The sequence below is a fragment of the Bufo gargarizans genome, chromosome 5 (genome assembly GCF_014858855.1).
Source record: "Bufo gargarizans isolate SCDJY-AF-19 chromosome 5, ASM1485885v1, whole genome shotgun sequence".
Classification (NCBI taxonomy): Eukaryota; Metazoa; Chordata; class Amphibia; order Anura; family Bufonidae; genus Bufo; species Bufo gargarizans.
In genome coordinates this window covers 349,780,282-349,802,698 of record NC_058084.1, presented here as the reverse complement: position 1 = coordinate 349,802,698, position 22,417 = coordinate 349,780,282, and the positions used below count along the sequence as shown (strand labels likewise).

The 22,417-nt window shown below is 45.1% G+C and overlaps 1 protein-coding gene across 1 annotated transcript in view; it reads right to left on the bottom strand.

Moving 5' to 3' along the window:
- LOC122939453 (repetitive proline-rich cell wall protein-like) overlaps nt 1–21,949 on the bottom strand; it is a 69,697-nt gene extending 47,748 nt beyond the window's left edge. The window contains exon 1 of the mRNA XM_044295525.1: nt 21,905–21,949. Coding sequence (XP_044151460.1) covers nt 21,905–21,949 — 45 coding nt within the window. The remainder of the gene's footprint in view (nt 1–21,904) is intronic.
- Nucleotides 21,950–22,417: the final 468 nt, after the last annotated feature.

The window sequence follows — 22,417 nt, the reverse complement described above, 5'->3', positions numbered from 1 at the left end:
CACGTCCTTCCGCCGCCAAGGATCGCAGGGCAACATTCTTTGCCTCCTGTTGCCACCTCCTCCTTCTCGGCTTCCTCCTCCTCTTCTTCCACCTGCTCATCCAGTCAGCCACACACCTTCACCACCAACTTCAGCACAGCCCGGGGTAAACGTCAGCAGGCCATTCTGAAACTCATATGTTTGGGGGACAGGCCCCACACCGCACAGGAGTTGTGGCGGGGTATTGAACAACAGACCGACGAGTGGTTGCTGCCGGTGAGCCTCAAGCCCGGCCTGGTGGTGTGTGATAATGGGCGAAATCTCGTTGCAGCTCTGGGACTAGCCAATTTGACGCACATCCCTTGCTTGGCGCATGTGCTGAATTTGGTGGTGCAGAAGTTCATTCACAACTACCCCGACATGTCAGAGCTGCTGCATAAAGTGCGGGCCGTCTGTTCGCGCTTCCGGCGTTCACATCCTGCTGCTGCTCGCCTGTCTGCGCTACAGCGTAACTTCGGCCTTCCCGCTCACCGCCTCATATGCGACGTGCCCACCAGGTGGAACTCCACCTTGCACATGCTGGACAGACTGTGCGAGCAGCAGCAGGCCATAGTGGAGTTTCAGCTGCAGCACGCACGGGTCAGTCGCACTACAGAACAGCACCACTTCACCACCAATGACTGGGCCTCCATGCGAGACCTGTGTGCCCTGTTGCGCTGTTTCGAGTACTCCACCAACATGGCCAGTGGCGATGACACCGTTATCAGCGTTACAATACCACTTCTATGTCTCCTTGAGAAAACACTTAGGGCGATGATGGAAGAGGAGGTGGCCCAGGAGGAGGAGGAGGAGGAGGAAGAGGGGTCATTTTTAGCACTTTCAGGCCAGTCTCTTCGAAGTGACTCAGAGGGAGGTTTTTGGCAACAGCAGAGGCCAGGTACAAATGTGGCCAGCCAGGGCCCACTACTGGAGGTCGAGGAGGACGAGGATGAGGAGGAGGTGGAGGAGGATGAGGATGAAGCATGGTCACAGCGGGGTGGCACCCAACGCAGCTCGGGTCCATCACTGGTGCGTGGCTGGGGGGAAAGGCAGGACGATGACGATACGCCTCCCACAGAGGACAGCTTGTCCTTACCCCTGGGCAGCCTGGCACACATGAGCGACTACATGCTGCAGTGCCTGCGCAACGACAGCAGAGTTGCCCACATTTTAACCTGTGCGGACTACTGGGTTGCCACCCTGCTGGATCCACGCTACAAAGACAATGTGCCCACCTTACTTCCTGCACTGGAGCGTGATAGGAAGATGCGCGAGTACAAGCGCACGTTGGTAGACGCGCTACTGAGAGCATTCCCAAATGTCACAGGGGAACAAGTGGAAGCCCAAGGCCAAGGCAGAGGAGGAGCAAGAGGTCGCCAAGGCAGCTGTGTCACGGCCAGCTCCTCTGAGGGCAGGGTTAGCATGGCAGAGATGTGGAAAACTTTTGTCAACACGCCACAGCTAACTGCACCACCACCTGATACGCAACGTGTTAGCAGGAGGCAACATTTCACTAACATGGTGGAACAGTACGTGTGCACACCCCTCCACGTACTGACTGATGGTTCGGCCCCATTCAACTTCTGGGTCTCTAAATTGTCCACGTGGCCAGAGCTAGCCTTTTATGCCTTGGAGGTGCTGGCCTGCCCGGCAGCCAGCGTTTTGTCTGAACGTGTATTCAGCACGGCAGGGGGCGTCATTACAGACAAACGCAGCCGCCTGTCTACAGCCAATGTGGACAAGCTGACGTTCATAAAAATGAACCAGGCATGGATCCCACAGGACCTGTCCGTCCCTTGTCCAGATTAGACATTAACTACCTCCCCATAACCATATATTATTGGACTCCAGGGCACTTCCTCATTCAATCCTATTTTTATTTTCATTTTACCATTATATTGCGAGGCTACCCAAAGTTGAATGAACCTCTCCTCTGCCTGTGTGCTAGGCCTAAATATATGCCAATGGACTGTTGCAGTGGTGGCTGACATGAAGCCTGATTCTCTGCTATGACATGCAGACTAATTCTCTGCTGACATGAAGCCAGATTGTCTGTTACGGGACCTCTCTCCTCTGCCTGGGTGCTGGGCCTAAATTTATGACAATGGACTGTTGCAGTGGTGGCTGACGTGAAGCCTGATTCTCTGCTATGACATGCAGACTGATTCTCTGCTGACATGAAGCCAGATTGTCTGTTACGGGACCTCTCTGCTCTGCCTGTGTGCTAGGCCTAAATATATGCCAATGGACTGTTGCAGTGGTCGGTGATGTGAAGCCTCATTCTCTGCTATGACATGCAGACTGATTCTCTGCTGACATGAAGCCAGATCGTCTGTTACGGGACCTCTCTGCTCTGCCTGTGTGCTAGGCCTAAATATATGCCAATGGACTGTTGCAGTGGTGGGTGACGTGAAGCCTCATTCTCTGCTATGACATGCAGACTGATTCTCTGCTGTCATGAAGCCAGATTGTCTGTTACGGGACCTCTCTGCTCTGCCTGTGTGCTAGGCCTAAATATATGCCAATGGACTGTTGCAGTGGTGGGTGACGTGAAGCCTCATTCTCTGCTATGACATGCAGACTGATTCTCTGCTGACATGAAGCCAGATTGTCTGTTACGGGACCTCTCTCCTCTGCCTGTGTGCTAGGCCTAAATATATGCCAATGGACTGTTGCAGTGGTGGCTGACGTGAAGCCTCATTCTCTGCTATGACATGCAGACTGATTCTCTGCTGACATGAAGCCAGATCGTCTGTTACGGGACCTCTCTGCTCTGCCTGTGTGCTAGGCCTAAATATATGCCAATGGACTGTTGCAGTGGTGGGTGACGTGAAGCCTCATTCTCTGCTATGACATGCAGACTGATTCTCTGCTGTCATGAAGCCAGATTGTCTGTTACGGGACCTCTCTGCTCTGCCTGTGTGCTAGGCCTAAATATATGCCAATGGACTGTTGCAGTGGTGGGTGACGTGAAGCCTCATTCTCTGCTATGACATGCAGACTGATTCTCTGCTGACATGAAGCCAGATTGTCTGTTACGGGACCTCTCTCCTCTGCCTGTGTGCTAGGCCTAAATATATGCCAATGGACTGTTGCAGTGGTGGCTGACGTGAAGCCTCATTCTCTGCTATGACATGCAGACTAATTCTCTGCTGACATGAAGCCAGATTGTCTGTTACGGGACCTCTCTCCTCTGCCTGGGTGCTGGGCCTAAATTTATGACAATGGACTGTTGCAGTGGTGGCTGACGTGAAGCCTGATTCTCTGCTATGACATGCAGACTGATTCTCTGCTGACATGAAGCCAGATCCTCTGTTACGGGACCTCTCTCCTCTGCCTGTGTGTGTGCTGGGCCTAAATATATGCCAATGGACTGTTGCAGTGGTGGCTGACGTGAAGCCTCATTCTCTGCTATGACATGCAGACTGATTCTCTGCTGACATGAAGCCAGATTCTCTGTTACGGGACCTCTCTCCTCTGCCTGTGTGTGTGCTGGGCCTAAATATATGCCAATGGACTGTTGCAGTGGTGGCTGACGTGAAGCCTCATTCTCTGCTATGACATGCAGACTAATTCTCTGCTGACATGAAGACAGATTCTCTGTTACGGGACCTCCCTCCTCTGCCTGGGTGCTGGGCCTAAATATATGCCAATGGACTGTTGCAGTGGTGGCTGACGTGAAGCCTCATTCTCTGCTATGACATGCAGACTAATTCTCTGCTGACATGAAGACAGATTCTCTGTTACGGGACCTCCCTCCTCTGCCTGGGTGCTGGGCCTAAATATATGCCAATGGACTGTTGCAGTGGTGGCTGACGTGAAGCCTCATTCTCTGCTATGACATGCAGACTGATTCTCTGCTGACATGAAGACAGATTCTCTGTTACGGGACCTCTCTCCTCTGCCTGTGTGTGTGCTGGGCCTAAATATATGCCAATGGACTGTTGCAGTGGTGGCTGACGTGAAGCCTCATTCTCTGCTATGACATGCAGACTGATTCTCTGCTGACATGAAGCCAGATTCTCTGTTACGGGACCTCTCTCCTCTGCCTGTGTGTGTGCTGGGCCTAAATATATGCCAATGGACTGTTGCAGTGGTGGCTGACGTGAAGCCTCATTCTCTGCTATGACATGCAGACTGATTCTCTGCTGACATGAAGCCAGATTCTCTGTTACGGGACCTCTCTCCTCTGCCTGTGTGTGTGCTGGGCCTAAATATATGCCAATGGACTGTTGCAGTGGTGGCTGACGTGAAGCCTCATTCTCTGCTATGACATGCAGACTAATTCTCTGCTGACATGAAGACAGATTCTCTGTTACGGGACCTCTCTCCTCTGCCTGTGTGTGTGCTGGGCCTAAATATATGCCAATGGACTGTTGCAGTGGTGGCTGACGTGAAGCCTCATTCTCTGCTATGACATGCAGACTGATTCTCTGCTGACATGAAGCCAGATTCTCTGTTACGGGACCTCTCTCCTCTGCCTGTGTGTGTGCTGGGCCTAAATATATGCCAATGGACTGTTGCAGTGGTGGCTGACGTGAAGCCTCATTCTCTGCTATGACATGCAGACTGATTCTCTGCTGACATGAAGCCAGATTCTCTGTTACGGGACCTCTCTCCTCTGCCTGTGTGTGTGCTGGGCCTAAATATATGCCAATGGACTGTTGCAGTGGTGGCTGACGTGAAGCCTCATTCTCTGCTATGACATGCAGACTAATTCTCTGCTGACATGAAGACAGATTCTCTGTTACGGGACCTCCCTCCTCTGCCTGGGTGCTGGGCCTAAATATATGCCAATGGACTGTTGCAGTGGTGGCTGACGTGAAGCCTCATTCTCTGCTATGACATGCAGACTAATTCTCTGCTGACATGAAGACAGATTCTCTGTTACGGGACCTCTCTCCTCTGCCTGGGTGCCGGGGCCTAAATATCTGAGAATGGACTGTTCCAGTGGTGGGTGACGGGAAGCCAGATTCTCTGCTATGGAACCTCTCTCCAATTGATTTTGGTTAATTTTTATTTATTTAATTTTTATTTTAATTCATTTCCCTATCCACATTTGTTTGCAGGGGATTTACCTACATGTTGCTGCCTTTTGCAGCCCTCTAGCTCTTTCCTGGGCTGTTTTACAGCCTTTTTAGTGCCGAAAAGTTCGGGTCCCCATTGACTTCAATGGGGTTCGGGTTCGGGACGAAGTTCGGATCGGGTTCGGATCCCGAACCCGAACATTTCCGGGATGTTCGGCCGAACTTCTCGAACCCGAACATCCAGGTGTTCGCTCAACTCTAGTCCTAAACATAATTTTTCTAATATACTTTATTTATGGATTTAGAATTTTTACTAAATAAATAGGCAGCTGAACTTGGGTTCGCACTTCGCTCAGCTGAAAGCTCTCCTGTGAAAGGGGCTATTCAGAGCTTTCACGTGAGCAGAGCGCTCACAGACAGAAGCCCACTCCACTCAGCTAAATCTGGGCATAGCACAATGGTAAGTGCTGTGCCAGGATTTAGTCAAGATAAGGGGGCACAGGCAGAAGCAGCAATCCGTACATCGCTCACTGCTGCCCAAACACATACGTTCAGATAATACAACCACATGCATCCGTTCAGAATGGATCAGTTTGTATTATCTTTAAGATAGCCAAAACGGATCCGTCTTGAACACCTTTGAAAGTCAATGGGGGACAAATCCGTTTTCCATTGTGCCATATTGTGTCAGTGAAAACTTCGTGCAAGCAGGGTTTTGGTGTCCGCCTCCAAAGCAGAATGGAGGCGGAACGGAGCCAAACTGTCACTGCCAAATCTCTGAGAAGCTTTGACAGACGTTCTTCAGTACCTCTTGCTTGAGGTTCTTTTGTTTTGGTTTTGTTTTGTCATCTCGTTTCCCTCTCTCAGCTGTCATCTAGTTGCACTGATTGCATCCCTTTATATCCCCTCCCATACTGCATCACTTTGTGGTTTATACAACTTCTTGGATTGTGCTCACTGCTAGATGCTGTAACTGCTGGTTCCTCAGATAAGTCTTTTCCTTTATTTGTGTTTTCCTGTTGGCTTGGCTTGGTTTTCAGGTGTCACACAGTCTAGGTACGAGGACATGCATCTTTCTATCATAAAGATCTTTGCATGAGCTGAGCAGTCAGGGAGAGCTCTAGGGCTTTTATAGGGCTCACCTATTTGTTCCTTAGTTTGGGATCAAGTCAGTCGGATCAATATTTGTGACTTCTAGTTTTCTGCAACACCATCCGTGACATTATAAACCGCCAAAACCGTCTTAAGCATGGATCCGGTTTCAGCCTTGATTAACCGCGTGCAGGGTCTTTCACTGGAGGTAGAAGATCTCCGTAAAACTGTCTCTCAGTTGCAGGTGACCGGTTCTGCTTGCGTTCATGGAGTTTGTACTGAGCCTAAAATGTCGCTTCCGGATACGTTCTCCGGGGGTAGTGATTTTGTTCATTTTAGAGAGGCTTGCAAACTTCATTTTCACCTACTTCCCCATTCATCTGGTGATGAGGAGCAGAGGGTGGGGATCATCATCTCGCTGCTCAGGGATAACACTCAGTCTTGGGCCTTTTCACTACCGGTGGGGGCACGGCCCCTCCGATCCGTGGATGAATTTTTTGTAGCCCTGATGATGATGATGATGATCCGGACCGTGTTGCTCTGGCTGAATCTAGACTGCATCTTTAATGCCAGGGTAAACAGTCCACAGAGATATACTGTTCAGAATTTCGGAGATGGGCAGCCGATTCTGGTTGGAATGATGCTGCACTTCGAAGTCAATTTTGCCATGGTCTTTCGGAGGGATTGAAAGATGCATTTGCCTTTCATGAGAGACCTGCCTCCTAGGAGTCTGCCATGTCTCAGGCTGTTCGTATTGACAGGCGTCTTAGAGAGAGAGGAGAGATCACTCCTTCCTGTCATATTCCGTCTAAGGACAGTGGGGCTGTCTCATTCAGTGTGCAGGGGTCTCAGTCTCTCTCAAGCCCCTCTGAGGAGGAGCCCATGCAGCTGTGTTTGCTTGCCTCTAATAATAGAAGATTCAGCTCTCCAAGGAGGGTTTGTTTCTGTTGTGGAGGTATAAATCATTTAGCAAATGTTCGCCCCTCTAGGAGATTCAGGGAGTTTTTTGAGGGTAATGCAGAAACTAAAAGAAAAAAATCCTCTAAAAACATTCCATCTGTTACTATTGGCAAGGTTGATGTGGAAATTGAAGGTTTTCCATTTGCTTGTAGTTCCCGTTTTGTCCTAACTGCCAGGGTGGCGCTAGAGAGCAAGAACATTGTGAGATTTTTGTAGATAGTGGAGCAGCTGTCAATCTCATTGATAGTCAATTAGCTATGGTTTCCAGGTGCGCACTTTGGGAAAGGATATTCCTGTTTTTGCTATTGATTCCGCTCCACTTTCTCAGAAATCATTAAAAGGCATAGTTCACAATATTCGTTTAATTGTGAGTGATGCTCATGTTGAGGATGTGTCATGTTTCGTCCTCAGCGGATTACCTACTCCTCTTGTGTTGGGGCTACCCTGGCTCACTAAACAAATCCCCACCATTGATTGGCAAGCAAGGCAAATAAAGGGTTGGAGTGACTTTTGCGCAGAGAATTGCCTCTCGGCGTCTCTTTCAGAGGTCTCCACCAAGACTGTACCATCTTTTCTCTCAGAATTTTCGAATGTGTTTTCAGAGAGTGGTGTCCAGGAGCTGCCCCCTCATCGGTAGTACGATTGCCCTATTAATCTCATCCCAGGCGCCAAGCTCCCTAAATCTCGTTTATACAATCTCTCCCAACCTGAAAGGGTCGCTATGCGTACATATATCTCTGAGAGCCTGAGAAAGGGACACATCCGACCCTCGAAGTCACATGTTGCCGCTGTTTTTTTTTTTTGTTAAGAAAAAAGATGGTTCTTCAAGACCATGTCTGGATTTCAGGGAGCTGAACTGTATCACAATTCGTGACCCATATCCGCTTCCTCTGATCCCGGACCTGTTTAACCAGATTGCTGGGGCTAAAGTTTTTTCTAAGTTAGATTTGAGAGGGGCATACAACCTGGTCAGGGAAGGGGATGAATGGAAGACGGCCTTCAATACTCCTGAGGGCTATTTTGAGAATTTGGTTATGCCCTTTGGTTTGATGAATGCTCCAGCCGTCTTCCAACATTTTGTGAACAGCATTTTTTATCATGTAATGGGGAAATTTGTACTAGTGTATCTAGATGACATTTAGATTTTTTCTCCTGATTTCAAAACTCATAGGGACCACCTACGTCAGGTCTTGCTCATTCTGTGGGAGAATAAATTGTACGCTAAACTGGAAAAATGTGTGTTTGCGGTTCCAGAAATTCAATTTCTGGGTTTTCTTCTCTCAGTTTCTGGTTTTCGCATGGACCCTGAGAAGGTCCGCGCTGTGCTTGATTAGGAGCTTCCTGAGAATCAGAAGGCGCTGATGCGCTTTTTGGGTTTTGCCAATTATTACAAGAAGTTTATTTTGAATTATTCCTCTGTTGTTAAGCCACTCACTAATATGACTAAAAAGGGGGTAGATTTTTCCTCCTGGTCTGTAGATACGCGTAAGGCCTTTTCTAGTATCAAAGAGAGTTTTGCTTCCGCTCCCATCTTGGTGCAACCTAATGTCTCTCTACCTTTCATTGTTGAGGTGGACGCTTCTGAGGTGGGTGCGGTCTTGTCTCAGGGTCCCTCTCCTGCCAAATGGCGACCGTGTGCCTTTTTCTCTAAGAAACTCTCCTCCGCAGAGAGAAATTACGATGTGGGAGATAGGGAGTTGTTGGCCATCAAATTAGCTTTTGAGGAATGGCGCCATTGGCTAGAGGGAGCCAGACACCCTATTACCGTATTTACTGACCATAAAAATCTGGCCTACTTGGAGTCAGCCAAGCGTCTGAACCTGAGACAGGCCAGATGGTCTTTGTTCTTTTCTAGGTTTAATTTTGTTGTCACGTTCCGCCCTGGAGTTAAGAATGTGAAGGCAGATGCCCTGTCACGTTGTTTTCCGGGAGGCGGGAATTTTGAAGACCCGGGTCCCATTTTGGCTGAAGGTGTGGTGGTCTCGGCTCTTTTTCCTGAATTGGAGGCAGAGGTGCAGGCAGCCCAGTCAGAGGCTCCTGATCTTTGTCCTCCTGGGAGGTTGTTTGTGCCTCTCGCTTTAAGACACAAGATTTTTAAAGAACACCACGATACGGTCCTTGCTGGGCACCCGGGGGTAAGAGCCACACTGGATCTCATCGCTCGGAGATTCTGGTGGCCTGTGCTTCGTAAGTCGGTTGAGGGTTTTGTGGCAGCCTGCGAGACTTGCGCTCGTGCCAAAGTCCCTCATTCACGGCCATCAGGTCCTCTCCTTCCCTTACCCATTCCTTCCCGTCCTTGGACACATCTGTCCATGGACTTCATAACGGACCTGCCTCGTTCCTCGGGGAAGACTGTGATTCTGGTGGTGGTGGACCGTTTTAGCAAAATGGTGCATTTCATCCCTTTTCCTGGTTTGCCCAATGCTAAGACGCTGGCCCAGGCATTTATTGATCACATTGTCAAATTGCACGGTATTCCTTCAGACATAGTCTCTGATAGGGGCACGCAGTTTGTTTCCAGATTCTGGAAGGCTTTCTGTTCTCGCTTGGGGGTTCGGTTGTCATTCTCTTCTGCTTTCCACCCGCAGTTGAATGGCCAGACAGAGCGCGTCAATCAGAATCTGGAGACATATCTGCGCTGTTTTGTGGCGGAGAATCAAGAGGATTGGTGTTCTTTTTTGTCCCTTGCTGAGTTTGCTTTAAATAACCGTCGTCAGGAGTCCTCTGATAAATCACCATTTTTTGGTGCATATGGGTTTCATCCGCAGTTTGGGACTTTCTCGGGAGAGGGGTCTTCTGGTTTACCTGATGAGGACAGATTCTCCTCGTCTTTGTCATCTATTTGGCAAAAGATTCAGGATAATCTAAAGAGCATGAGTGAGAGATATAAGCGTGTGGCAGATAAGAGACGTGTGCTTGGTCCGGACCTGAATGTTGGTGATCTGGTGTGGTTGTCCACCAAGAATATCAAATTGAAAGTTCCCTCCTAGAAGTTGGGTCCTAGGTTTATTGGGCCTTACAAAATCCTGTCATCAATCCTGTTGCATACCGTCTTGATCTTCCTCAGACTTGGAAGATCCATAATGTTTTTCATAAGTCCTTATTAAAACCTTATGTTCAACCCATTGTACCCTCGCCTTTGCCTCCTCCTCCGATTATGGTTGATGGGAATCTTGAATTTCAGGTCTCTAGGATTGTGGATTCTCGTCTTGTCCGCGGTTCTCTTCAGTACCTTGTTCATTGGGAGGGGTATGGTCCTGAGGAGAGGATGTGGGTCCCAGTGACGGACATTAAGGCCTCTCGTCTCATCAGGGCTTTCCATAGGTCCCATCCTGAGAAGGTGGGTTCTGAGTGTCCGGAGTCCACTCGTAGAGGGAGGGGTACTGTCACAACCAGACAGCTGAGAAGCTCTGACAGAGGCTTTTCAGAACCTCCTCCTTGACTTTCTTTGTTGTGGTATTCAGTTCCTCATCTCGTTAGCCTCTCTCAGCTGTCATGTGTTGGACTAATTGCTTCCCTTTAAATTCCTCCCCAGAATGCTTTTCTGGGCGGCTTATACTTCTTCCTGGAGTGTGTGTGCATGCTGATCTTGTTCTCCTCTCTGCTACAAAGTTAAGTGTTGAACATTTATGTGTTATTTTCTGTTTGCTGGATCCCAGGTGACCCTGACTCCCTCCGTATCTTGTGTAGGGAGCCGGTGGTCGTGTCCCCTCACTATTGTAGGGTGCTCAGGGGTTATATAGTCAAGGTTTGTGGATATGCAAACCTCCACCATTCGGATCTTTGCATAGGCTGAGCAGCCAGGGACAGTGCCAGGTCTTCTGCAGGGGTCTCCCTTTTGTTCCTTAGCTTTTGGATCCAGCGAGTCATTTATGCATGTTGCTTTGCCTTGTTTCCTGTACACCGTCCGTGAAACTAGGATTGTGGATTCTCGCATTATCCGCGGTTCTCTCCAGTACCTTGTTCATTCTGAAGGTTATGGTCCTGAGGAGAGGATGTGGGTCCCAGTGGCGGACATTAAGGACATGAGGGCTTTCCAAAGGTCCCATCCAAGGAGTCATTGGCCCACAAGCAAGAAGCAGGGAGGAATCATGTTTTTACTTGGCAATTGAGAAATTTGCGATAAAAATTAGCATTACGAAAATTCGCAATCAACACTACTCCTAAAGTCAAAGATACTGCAGCCTTCTCATTGGCCCAAAAGCTAGAAGCAGGGAGGGATCATGTGTACTGATTAAAACAAAATCTCAAATATTCGAAATTTTGAATATATTTCACTATATTCTAAATATTCGCAAATTTTCAAAGTATCTATTTTCCAGATAAAAATATTTTATGTTCGCAATTCAAATGTTCGTGATCAACACTACTGTTTATGCGCTTTTGTAATAAGTAGAGATGAGCGAAGTTATCAAAAACTCGATTTGGCTGCTTCAACTAAATCACAAAGAAATTTGATTTGTTCCGAATTGCTTTGTCACAAATTGCATTACTTTGTATGTAGCGGGCGCAATAACGGGGAACGGCGACTGTGCGCCCCCCCCCCCCCCCCCGTCATTGAACCTCTCAGATGCTGCGTTTATTGCTGATCGTGGTATTTGACATTAACATTTTGGCCTGTCAGGGGTTAATCAGTGGTAAAAGATACAGATTATAGTTATTAGATTTCTGGAGAAGGGTCATTGATCCAGGGAGTCGGGAAGGAATTTTTTTCCCCTAAAGTGAGGAAAATTGGATTCTACCTCACAGGGCTGTTTTGTCTTCCTCTGGATCAACTTTTGCTTACAGAGAGGCCGTCGTGGCCATCATGATTAAACAAACCATTTGAAATCTCCACGTCATCACGTTGGCCGGACGTGGTGATTTTGCACGGTTTCTTCAATCAAGATGGCCATGACAGGGAAACTCAGCTTTGCGGCGAATCGGCGACCAGCGTGATGACATCATTACGCACCATGCAAGATATCGCACTGCCTCAAATGTATAAGGTGAGTCTTTTTTATATTTTTCAAACATATTAACCCCTGACAGCACTCAATGGTCAACTCAGATGCTGTGACCAGCAATGAACGCGACATCTAAGGGGTTCAATGATAGGGGGCAGCACAATAGCTGTTGCCCATTATTGTGCCCGATACTCACAAAGAAATGCTCATCATCATGAAGAGAGTTCCCTTGTGAGATTTGGCGAAGCAGCCAAATTGAGAACTTCGCTCATCTCTAGTAATAAGGAAAAACAGTATTGTATTATTTTGGTTAAATAGTACTACTACTTGAAGATGTAGGATTGTGGATATGTTATTATGTTATTCTGGAAATGTCATTCTAGAAATGTTCATTTGTTAATCATATGTTTATGAAAAAAAATAGTAAAAAGATATTTGACAAGGAAAATTGTGAATAAGAAATGACATATGCCAAAACAGTCATTTTGCATTGGGGCTGTATAAATTGTCATGCCTTTTTTTAAATAAAATAAAACTCTATTGAAAGAATTCATGCTTTCAATAGAGAAGCAACCTCCAAATTAGTATGGCATGAGGTGTGTGGGATTTTGTTTTTATACTTAGGCCTCTTTCACATGTGCGTCCCGGATTTGCTCCAGGTGCATCGCCTGTGCATTGCAGGAAAACCGCACGAGTAGGCACGCAATTGCAGTCAGTTTTGACTGCGATTGCATTCCGATGTTCATTTTTTTCCGCGCAAGTGCAATGCATTTTGCACACGCGTAAGAAAAAACTGAATGTGGTACCCAGACCCGAACCTGGACTTCTTCACTATTCATTTTATTCCTTTTGCAGGTCCTGAAAGAAGAAGCAAGAAGACGATGCCGGCTGCGCGATCAATTGGATAAGGTGAGTTATTATTTTTTATTTTTTAACCCCTCAATCGACATTTTAGTAAGCATTCTGTATTAAGAATGATATTATTTTCCCTTATAACTATGTTATAAGGGAAAATAATACAGTGAATACACTTTAATGGGGTCCGGGGCTGCTTTCATCCCTATAATCTACTAGCAACCATGCATGAAAATCGCACAGCATCTGCACTTGCTTGCCGATGCTTGCGATTTTCACTCAGACCCATTCATTTCTATGGGGCCTGCATTGCGTGAATGAATATAGAACATGCTGCGATTTTCACGCAACGCACAAGTGATGCATGAAAAACACCGCTCATCTGCACAGCCCCATTGAAGTGAATGGGTCCGGATTCACCCGCATGGAATTCTCGCCGTGTGAAAGGGGCCTTAGAGTCAATGTGTGACGTATAAAAGCACATGGCATACAGGTACATACTGTACATTGGGGCTATGCATTTCAGCATTTTTTTTCTGTAGAAATAAATACACAAGAACAAAAATATTGAGTTGCCAAGTTGACTGTCAGTACCAACTGAATTGTATTCCTACTGGATCATAGTTCAGCTTGTTTATACCTTTGATTTAAAAAAATTGAAATCCATAAGGAAGATTGTAAAATGCCGGGCTGCAGTACGCTGTATATATTTTATTTATAATGCCTATCATTGTAGGGAATTCTATATAAATAGTGGACGTTTTTACATACATGGTTTATGGCAGCGGTTGGGTGATATGCACTGCCTGCATAATGTGTATAATTTTTTTCAGTTTAGTAAAAAAATAAATAAAAAAGACACTTCTGAAACAGTATATATTCCTCCAAAGAGAGGTCTGCAAAAATGTAAATGTTATTTTCCTTGGCAAAATCTTGTGTCAGGAGTGAAATGTAAATACGTTAAATCAAATACGATTTACATATCTCTGTAATATTTGCATAGACATTCCAACGAACACCACACAGGCCACTTGAGATGGCAATTTTCATTCCTTAGTCCTGCAAGTTGGTTCTCTCCCGATGCAGAGACAAAACTGTTCATAAAGACTTTGACATTCTTTTAAACCATCCACATACATTTCTAAATCTGTGGGTACATCGTTTTTTACATATTGAACTCATCTACATTTTCCAGAACTGTGATACTTCATATTGCTTTCATTAAGGAGGACCTGTCACCACAAAATGCTGCAATCTGTAAGCAGCATGTTATAGAGCAGGAAGAGCTGAGCAGAATGATGTACAGTTATGTGGGAAATGCTCCACTGACACTTGTCATTTATACATTTATATCCTAGTTTTTTTGACTTCCTGTAAACAGCTATCGGTACATGGGGGAGGGGTTATCAGTGACTGACAGCATTGTGAGTATTAGTGTGCATACAGGGATAGCTGTCAGTCACTGATAACTCCTCCTCCCTGCACTGAAAGTGGAAAAACCAGAGATATCAATTTATAAAGTTTTACTGAATCTTTTCCCTCAAAACTGTATATCAATCTGTTCAGCTCTATGAGGCCTGCTTCACACTAATGGAAAAAGGGATCCGCCAAGGTGTTCCGGCCAGGAACAGCTTGTCGGATCCGACCTTGCCGGGCACGGCCATGCGCTGCTGGCAATCCGTCCAGCCCTATTGATTATAATGGGGTCTGGCAGAGATCCAGCTGTAACCCGGCAAATATGCTGAGGAACGGCCGGATGAAAATTGCTGTCTGCAGCAGTATTTGTCCGGCCGATCCTTGGCATATTTGCCGGGTTTCGGCTGAATCTCTGCCGGACCCCATTATTGCAGGTTATTTGTGCTGCAATCTGCAAATTCTCCCAGCTCAAACAGGTCTAAAAAAAGAGGTGTGATGTGGGTATGGAAGAGGGTGGGCCAGCAGGCCCGTCTTATTTATAATTGTTTACAATTGCTTTAGGCATAGAAGACGGTCTAAATCTATGCCAGCCAGGGATCTGGTGCAGATTAAGACAGGCAGTGAATATGCCGAAGTTACGGAGAGCCAAGCACCTCTACAAAAATCAAGTGCATCCACCACCAGTTAAGAGGGTATTAAGACCAGCGTCCAAAATACCTTTCCTAATAAATGACCAACCTAATCTAATAGACCCCCATATCAGACCTCAGATCAGACCTCCATATCATACCCCCTATTAGACACCCAATATCAGATCTCAGATAATACCCCCATATCAAACCCCCATTTCAGACTTTCATGTCTGACTCCCATATCAGACCATCATATTTCATCAGATCTCCAAATCAGACACCAAATCTTCATCAGACCCCCATATCAGAGCTAAGATTATACCCCCAATATTCATTAGACCCCCAAATTAGACACCTAGGGGGTCATTTATTAGATGGTAGTCTCAATAAGCCTCTGCGCTGGATCTGCTGAAGTTATGTAGAGGCACTGGCCTCTACAGTAAATAACTTCGGCGTATCTAGCACTGGTCTAAATGTAAGACAGGTTTCTCGCTGGCTTACATTTACACCATTTTCCACGACTTCCCTGCCCATGCCATGACTTCTTTTTTAGTTTTAGACCTGACATGAACGGGGAAAAAGTCACAGATTACGGTGCAATAATTGTTTTATTAAATTAAATTAAATGTAATGTTATAAGGTATATCGTCAACCCATTATGAGGTTAAAAGCACTCTGGAGAAAGTTTTCATCGAGGGTATCTATGTACTTTGCTCCTGTAATGACCGGCAACACGCACAGGGAGGAAAACAGGGAAAGCCCTGCCCAAGGGAGAGGGAAAGGTGGTGACCCCTAACTCACCTTGCAGCTGGCACCTGCCTGCCCTGACATCCCTAGACGGGTTCCTCACCCGTGCGGCGATCACGTGCCTAAACCCTGGCTTTCCCTGAAATGAGCCCTAGATAATGAACGGGCCGGTGGGATCGCTAGTCCTCACCACTGCACTAAGAGGGAAACACCAGGGAGAGGACAGACAAACACAGACAAACACAAACACCCAGGTGGACGGCAACAATTGTCCACAAAGGTCCAACAGGGATCCGGAGGGTAGCGTTCTAAGGCAACACTCAGAGAACGCAGCAACACAGCTCCAGTGGGTCAGAATAGATGTCCAGGCAGGAAGCTCTATATCTGGCAACCAGAGAAGTGTGAGAGGGGAATATAAGGAAGATTGGGAGTGCTGGACAAGGAACAGCTGAGAGAAGGAGCTACGGATCCCTGAGTGAGCCAAAAGGGTTTGTAAAGCAAACCCAGAAAGCTACAATAAGGAAACTTCCCTATCTGACATAGAGCGTGCAGCCAACCGCTGCGACCTCCTGACCCCGGGTACAACGGAGTCAGGCGTGGCTCTTGACACCCTCGTGACAGCTCCATTCTTCTCTTCGTTGATCCTTGATCTCTAAGTTCCTACAGATGAAACTCATCACCTCAGCATGATGCTGCCACCATCATTCATCACCACACAACACCCCAAATTTTTTTTTTTGCCATGATTTTCAGAAATCACACCCCCAGGATATGTTCACATGTGGTAGATGCAATGTGGGTTTTCTACAAAAAATCTGCAGCAAATATCAACCGGCAGATTTAACACTCTGTAATGGATAAGGTGAATTCTATGGAAAATCTGCAATAAATTTGGGTATGGGCGTTAGGGTACAGCCACATGGTCAGGTTTCTGCATGCAGTTTTGGAAGCCAAAATTCAGAGAGGATCTTAAAAGGACAGAAAGTATAAAGGACAGGTACGACTTCTCTTTTTTGAATTCACTCCTGACTTTGGCTTCCAAAACTCATCAAGTAGCCTGAACATGCGGCTGTACCCTTACCCCTGGCCACAAATGCATGTATTATAGCATTATTATTCTGCAGCAATTTTTTTTATGTTTATTCTCATTTTATTGAACAAAAGTATTATCTGAATACAAAGCTTCATTGCCATTCTTACATATACTTATAGTTCACATTTTAAACCAACATTTACAAACATGTATCATGAGTACATTAGTTATTATGCCGCCTATTGCGTTTGTACATATTTAGTGTTATCCAACATCAGAGCATACTTATTCAATATATGAACAAAAGGCAAATGAAAAGAAAGAAAAAGAAGGAGAATCAAGTTATAGAAGGGAAAGAGAATGGGGGTAGAGCATGTGGTGAGTATCTAACCTTTATTTCGTACCTCTTCACTAAAACTTATCTGGAAAGCTCTCTGTGTAATACAGACAAGTCTGAAGAATAAAGAAACTCAGAAAGGGACTTCCACCAAGTGTAAAACCTAACCCTCTGATCATGAGAATGTGCAATCAGTTCCTCCATTCTAAGTAAATGTCTGATCTCATCTGCCCACTCACAGAGAGAGGGCGCCTCTCCCGACTTCCAGTGCCTCGGTATCACCATACGCGCTGCCTTGAGGAAGCAGCAATTTTTTTTAGCTACATATAGACCGGCATAGCATTTCCAAATTGTGTCCAATTAACTGAATTTACCACAGTTAGATGCATCTCAAGGATGATTATTGGAAACAGGATGGACCTGAGCTCAACATTGAATGTTATAGTATTGTCTGAATACCTATGTATTTGTGATATACACTTTTATTTGTATATCACATTGTCATTATGGAACATTATGTGTAAATAGATAAGAAAAAAACACAATGTTGTCCAATTTAGGGCTCATGCACACAACCGCTGCCTGTTTTAGTGGTCCTCAAATTGCTGATCCCCAAAGCACGGATACCGGCCATGTGCATTCCGCATTTTGTGTCATGGAACCTACGACCCATAATAGAACAGTTCTATCCATTTTTTGCAGCCCCATTGAAAAAATGCGGATCAGATGAGAACCAAAAATACGGTTGTGTATAAGGCTGTAATGTAACAAAATGTGGAAAAAGGGACTCCTTGGACCAGCTATGCCGTCCTTGGAAAGTATTCTTTTCCACATTTCTGAGAGCTCATAACTAATCTAAAAGCTGAATTCTTATGAGTTTGATAAGAATTCAGCTTAAGGCCCCTCTACACAGGCCAACAATCGGGGAAATTTTAGGGAAGGAGCATTCATAGGAATGTTTGTTTTCGATAATTGTTCTGTATAAAGATGCCACCGATCACCCAATAAACGAGAAAACTGTTATCTGCTGCCCAGAGACAATGAATCTGTATAAGGATGAGCAATCGGAGTAATCATTGCTCATACTCATACAGCAGATAGCATTATCATACAGCATTATTTACAGTACATGCAGCAATCACCTCTGGTCATGATCAGCCAATTATCAGGAACAGACGGGGCCTTTAGATGATCATTTATGAGCTCCCAGAAGTGTAGAGGTAAGGGAATACAGAAAAAGCTGTTAGACCAGCCCCTCTGACAGATTTAATTTAGAATGAGAAACAGCAATCTGCATTGTATTTGAAAAGTGAGCAAATGGTTGGAAATTTCTAACAAAGACCAAATGGGGAAATGCTTTTTTTTTCCAAAATAGATACATGCAATGATACAAAAAACAATAAACAATACAAAAAATAATAATAATACAAAAATATGCATTCAAGGGTGTCCATAGCCTATACATAAGCTTCTTTATAATATTATATAATAATAATAATATAATGGGTGGTCATGATTAAGACGTACAGTCGAAACGCGGATAGATTTTATGGATTTTATAATATAATTTTATCCTGAGCCTGCTGCTGGATTTTTTCTACTGTTCTGATTGATTCCTGGTCTGGGATCCGTGCACGGCGAAGGAGGACTGTGGGCGAGCTAAAATCTTTTTTTTCAATAATAATATAATATTCAATATTCATGAACAAATTCAGTAATATGTATCATACAATACACTGAGCCATGCAGCAAAGTAATAGAGAAATAAGTGTTTTGCAGACTCTTCAACAAGTAGGTCAACATTTTCTCGAGCCACTTGAGACAAGACAATTGTGCCGCTGAGTGTGAGTGTGAAGATGACTTTTCCTTTTTTATTTTAATGCTGTTATGCAGTTATTCTACTCGAAATGTGCAAATTAAGCCCTTTGTATATCATGTTCATATCTGCTTTCACATATGTATATATATATATATATATATATATATATATATATGTATATAAAGGAGAGAAGGTAAGAATTCCCTAAGGAAACATGAGAGAATATTTCATGTCCCTTGTGCAGACATAAGATTTTTTTTAAATTAAAAATAGCACAGTGAATCTTTCAAAAATAATGTATAAGGACTAGCCAAAGTTCAGCATGAAGTTATGTATCTTAAGGAGATTTCAACGTGTCCCATCTTTGTTACTGGGCAATATATTTGGCTGCAACTTGTCGCTGATTCTCTACTGGACATGAAATGCAAGCTCAGCCAGTAGAAACATGTATGCTTATTGGGAGTTAAGTGCGCTTGTTTGGGCAATAGCTATTTGATGTGTATGGCTAGCCTTAAAACTAAGCTGCTAAACCACATAACTGACAGCAAAGTGGTGCTGTCTATATTAAAGGACATCTGTCAGCAGATTTGTATGTTTGTACATATGCAAATGAGCTTCTAGGAGCAAATGGGGCATTGCCATTACTCCTAGAGGTTCTGCCTTCTCTGCAACTGCTGCAACTTCTGTACTTTGATTGGCAGGGCCAGGCAGTGTAACCGTGATCGTGCTCCGACTTGTCAGAGTGCAGAGAGTGCGGCAGTTGCAATGAGAGCAGACCTTCTGGGTGTAATGACAACGCCCCTGTTTCTCCTAAAGGCTCATTTGCATATATTAAAACTTAATTTTTCTAAGCAATGTGGGCACATATGAACGACCAACACAGATGCCTTCAGCTGCCAAGCGCAAATGTAATAGGTAAGCCAGTGTCATAGGTACAAATCTGCTGACAGATGCCCTTTGATTAGAAGCCAGAGAAAAGTCAGAAGCAGTCACAGTCAGTGTAGCCTTGATGAAAAGCAGTTAAAGGCCTCATGCACTCAAATATTGTTTTGGTCTGCATCCGAGCCGCAAACGGACCCATTCAGCCTGATCTGGATTCTTCATACATGTCTTGCAGTGGACTTGAACATCTGAGAGATATCAAGGTGAAGTTGGCCAGTACAGACAACCATAGCCATACTGTAAAAAATTAAATGCAACAGCACTCTACAAACCAAATAAAGTACAAAAAAGTATTCTAATGCTAATGCTATACTTATTATGTAAATTAGGGATGCTTGGAAAATAAATTTTGTACAAAATTATTTGGGCCCATCTGCCACACGTCAAGGCGATTTCTGTAAGACGTGAACCTGACACTAAATTATACCTGTTATGTGCCATGACGGCTTACATATAATTCTCACACTAATTAAAATCAGCCTATGGTGCAGACAGGCTGGTCAGGAGTGCACGACTGAGGTGTCAGCCACACCTGCAGTACAAACTGCAAAGAAAAAAAAGCTTAGCCTGCTCTCCCTCACTCACTGGAATCCATTTGGCACCAGGAGAGGTATAGGGTGGACTCTAATTGCATTAGTTGGTAGGCATTTGGCACCAGGAGAGGTGTGGAGTGGGCTGGGCATGCATGTTGATATGTGCATTCCCGGGATTTAATGGAGGCCATTTTGGCACCAAAGATGGCAAAAATCTAGGTCGGCCCAGCATGCATGTGGAACCTACACTCCCTGAATTGTATGATAGCCGTCATGGCACATAACAGGTAGAATTTAGTGTTAGGTTCCCATCTTACAGAGATCGCCTTGACGTGTGGCAGACGGGCCCAAATAATTTTGTACAAAATGTATTTGCCAAGCATCTCTAATTTACATAATAAGCATAACATTAGCATTTGAATACTTTTTTGTACTTTATTTGGTTTTCAGAGTGCTGTTGCATTGCATTTTTTACTTTGTGTTTTCAGCCACAGCAACGTGCACCTGCGCATTGGGATGTGCTGACTGACCCCCCTTTTTTTTCATAGCCATATTGTGTCATGAGCCTCACACTTCAGCCTAGGTAATGAGTCAGAACACATGTACCTACATTTTCTGCTGTGGACAAATCTATCACATAATGTGCATGTCTTACCTGGGGATTTTGATGTGAATCTGCACCAGAAATGCTGCAGATCCCAACTGTTGCATTGCATTACTAACAGAGAAATCCACAGAGAAATCTACAGTGTGTGTAAAAATGCCCTACCTTGGCCTAACCTGTTCATGTTGAAGTGATGACAGATATAGCCCTATGGATATACATATCCCATGTCCACAGACAAAATATAAGTAAGCCAAGCTGTGAATTAAGAAATGAAGGAAACCCTCCAAATCTATCTTACAAATCTCATTCTGCCAGCGCAACATATACTGAGTTCTTAGCGAGGCAGTAGACTTGTCCTCATACACCGCAGCCAATCTGAGGAGACAGAGCCGCTGAGGGACTGAGCAGCAGCCTAAACCAATGGTAAAAAAAAGTGTGCCCCAGATTACCTCAGACTCCCTGTAGACACTGTCATGGGTGGCTAGGTCATAGACCCTACAGGGAAATTTCCTGTTGGGGTAATACCCAGTGGGCCACTTAATCCCTCCTGTTGGCCATCATCAAGGTACATAAAAGTCTGATGCTCTCAGCATTAATTCATGTAGGAACATCAGGTACTTATGGGCCTGGCATGCGGCAGCAGGTGCTATCCTGAATTCAATGATACAGCTTGATACTGTGGGGCGTGTGGCAGTATTTTGTGCTGTACTTTGGTACTTGATTGTACTAGGGCAGTATATTGTGATTAGGAATCAGCGAATCGACTTTGGATGCCTTATCCAAAGTCAATTCACATAAAACTTCATTTAAATACTGTACGGAGCGAGCGCTCCGTACAGCATTAGAATGTATTGGCTCCAATGAGTTGAAGTTATTACTTCGCTAAGTCTCGCGAGACTTCGGGCAATAACTTTGTAAATTAATTTCTACTGTAACAAACCTTGCCACTAAACTCGGGTTCGTTTCCAGGTGGTACCTTGGTCATCTAAGCCAATACATTCTAATACTGTACAGAGCTCGCTCCGTACAGTATTCAAACAAAGTTTTATGTGAATCGACTTCGGATGAATCATCCAAAGTTGATTTGCTTATCCTTAATTGTGATGCACTGTGGTATTTGGTTCTGCTGGGGTGGTATTATGTCCTGTACTACACTGTTGTTGGCCCTGTCTACTTCTGTTTTCCCACCTTCTGTCAATTTGGACCCGCCTACAACATAAGGCCACTTTTAGTTTTTTTCAGGGCCACTTTAAGATCCCAATCTGCCCCTGGACACGGTCACTAACTTACAGTCACAGATCACAACTCTGCCCTAATAGGAATAAGGTAAAAAGCAGCCAAGGAGCAAGATCTGAAGAAGATTTGAGTTTCTGGTGTAAATAATTATCAATTACCCGGGGATGATGGCACTGCCCTCACAATGCCCTTACTTTACCATCACCATGACACTTTT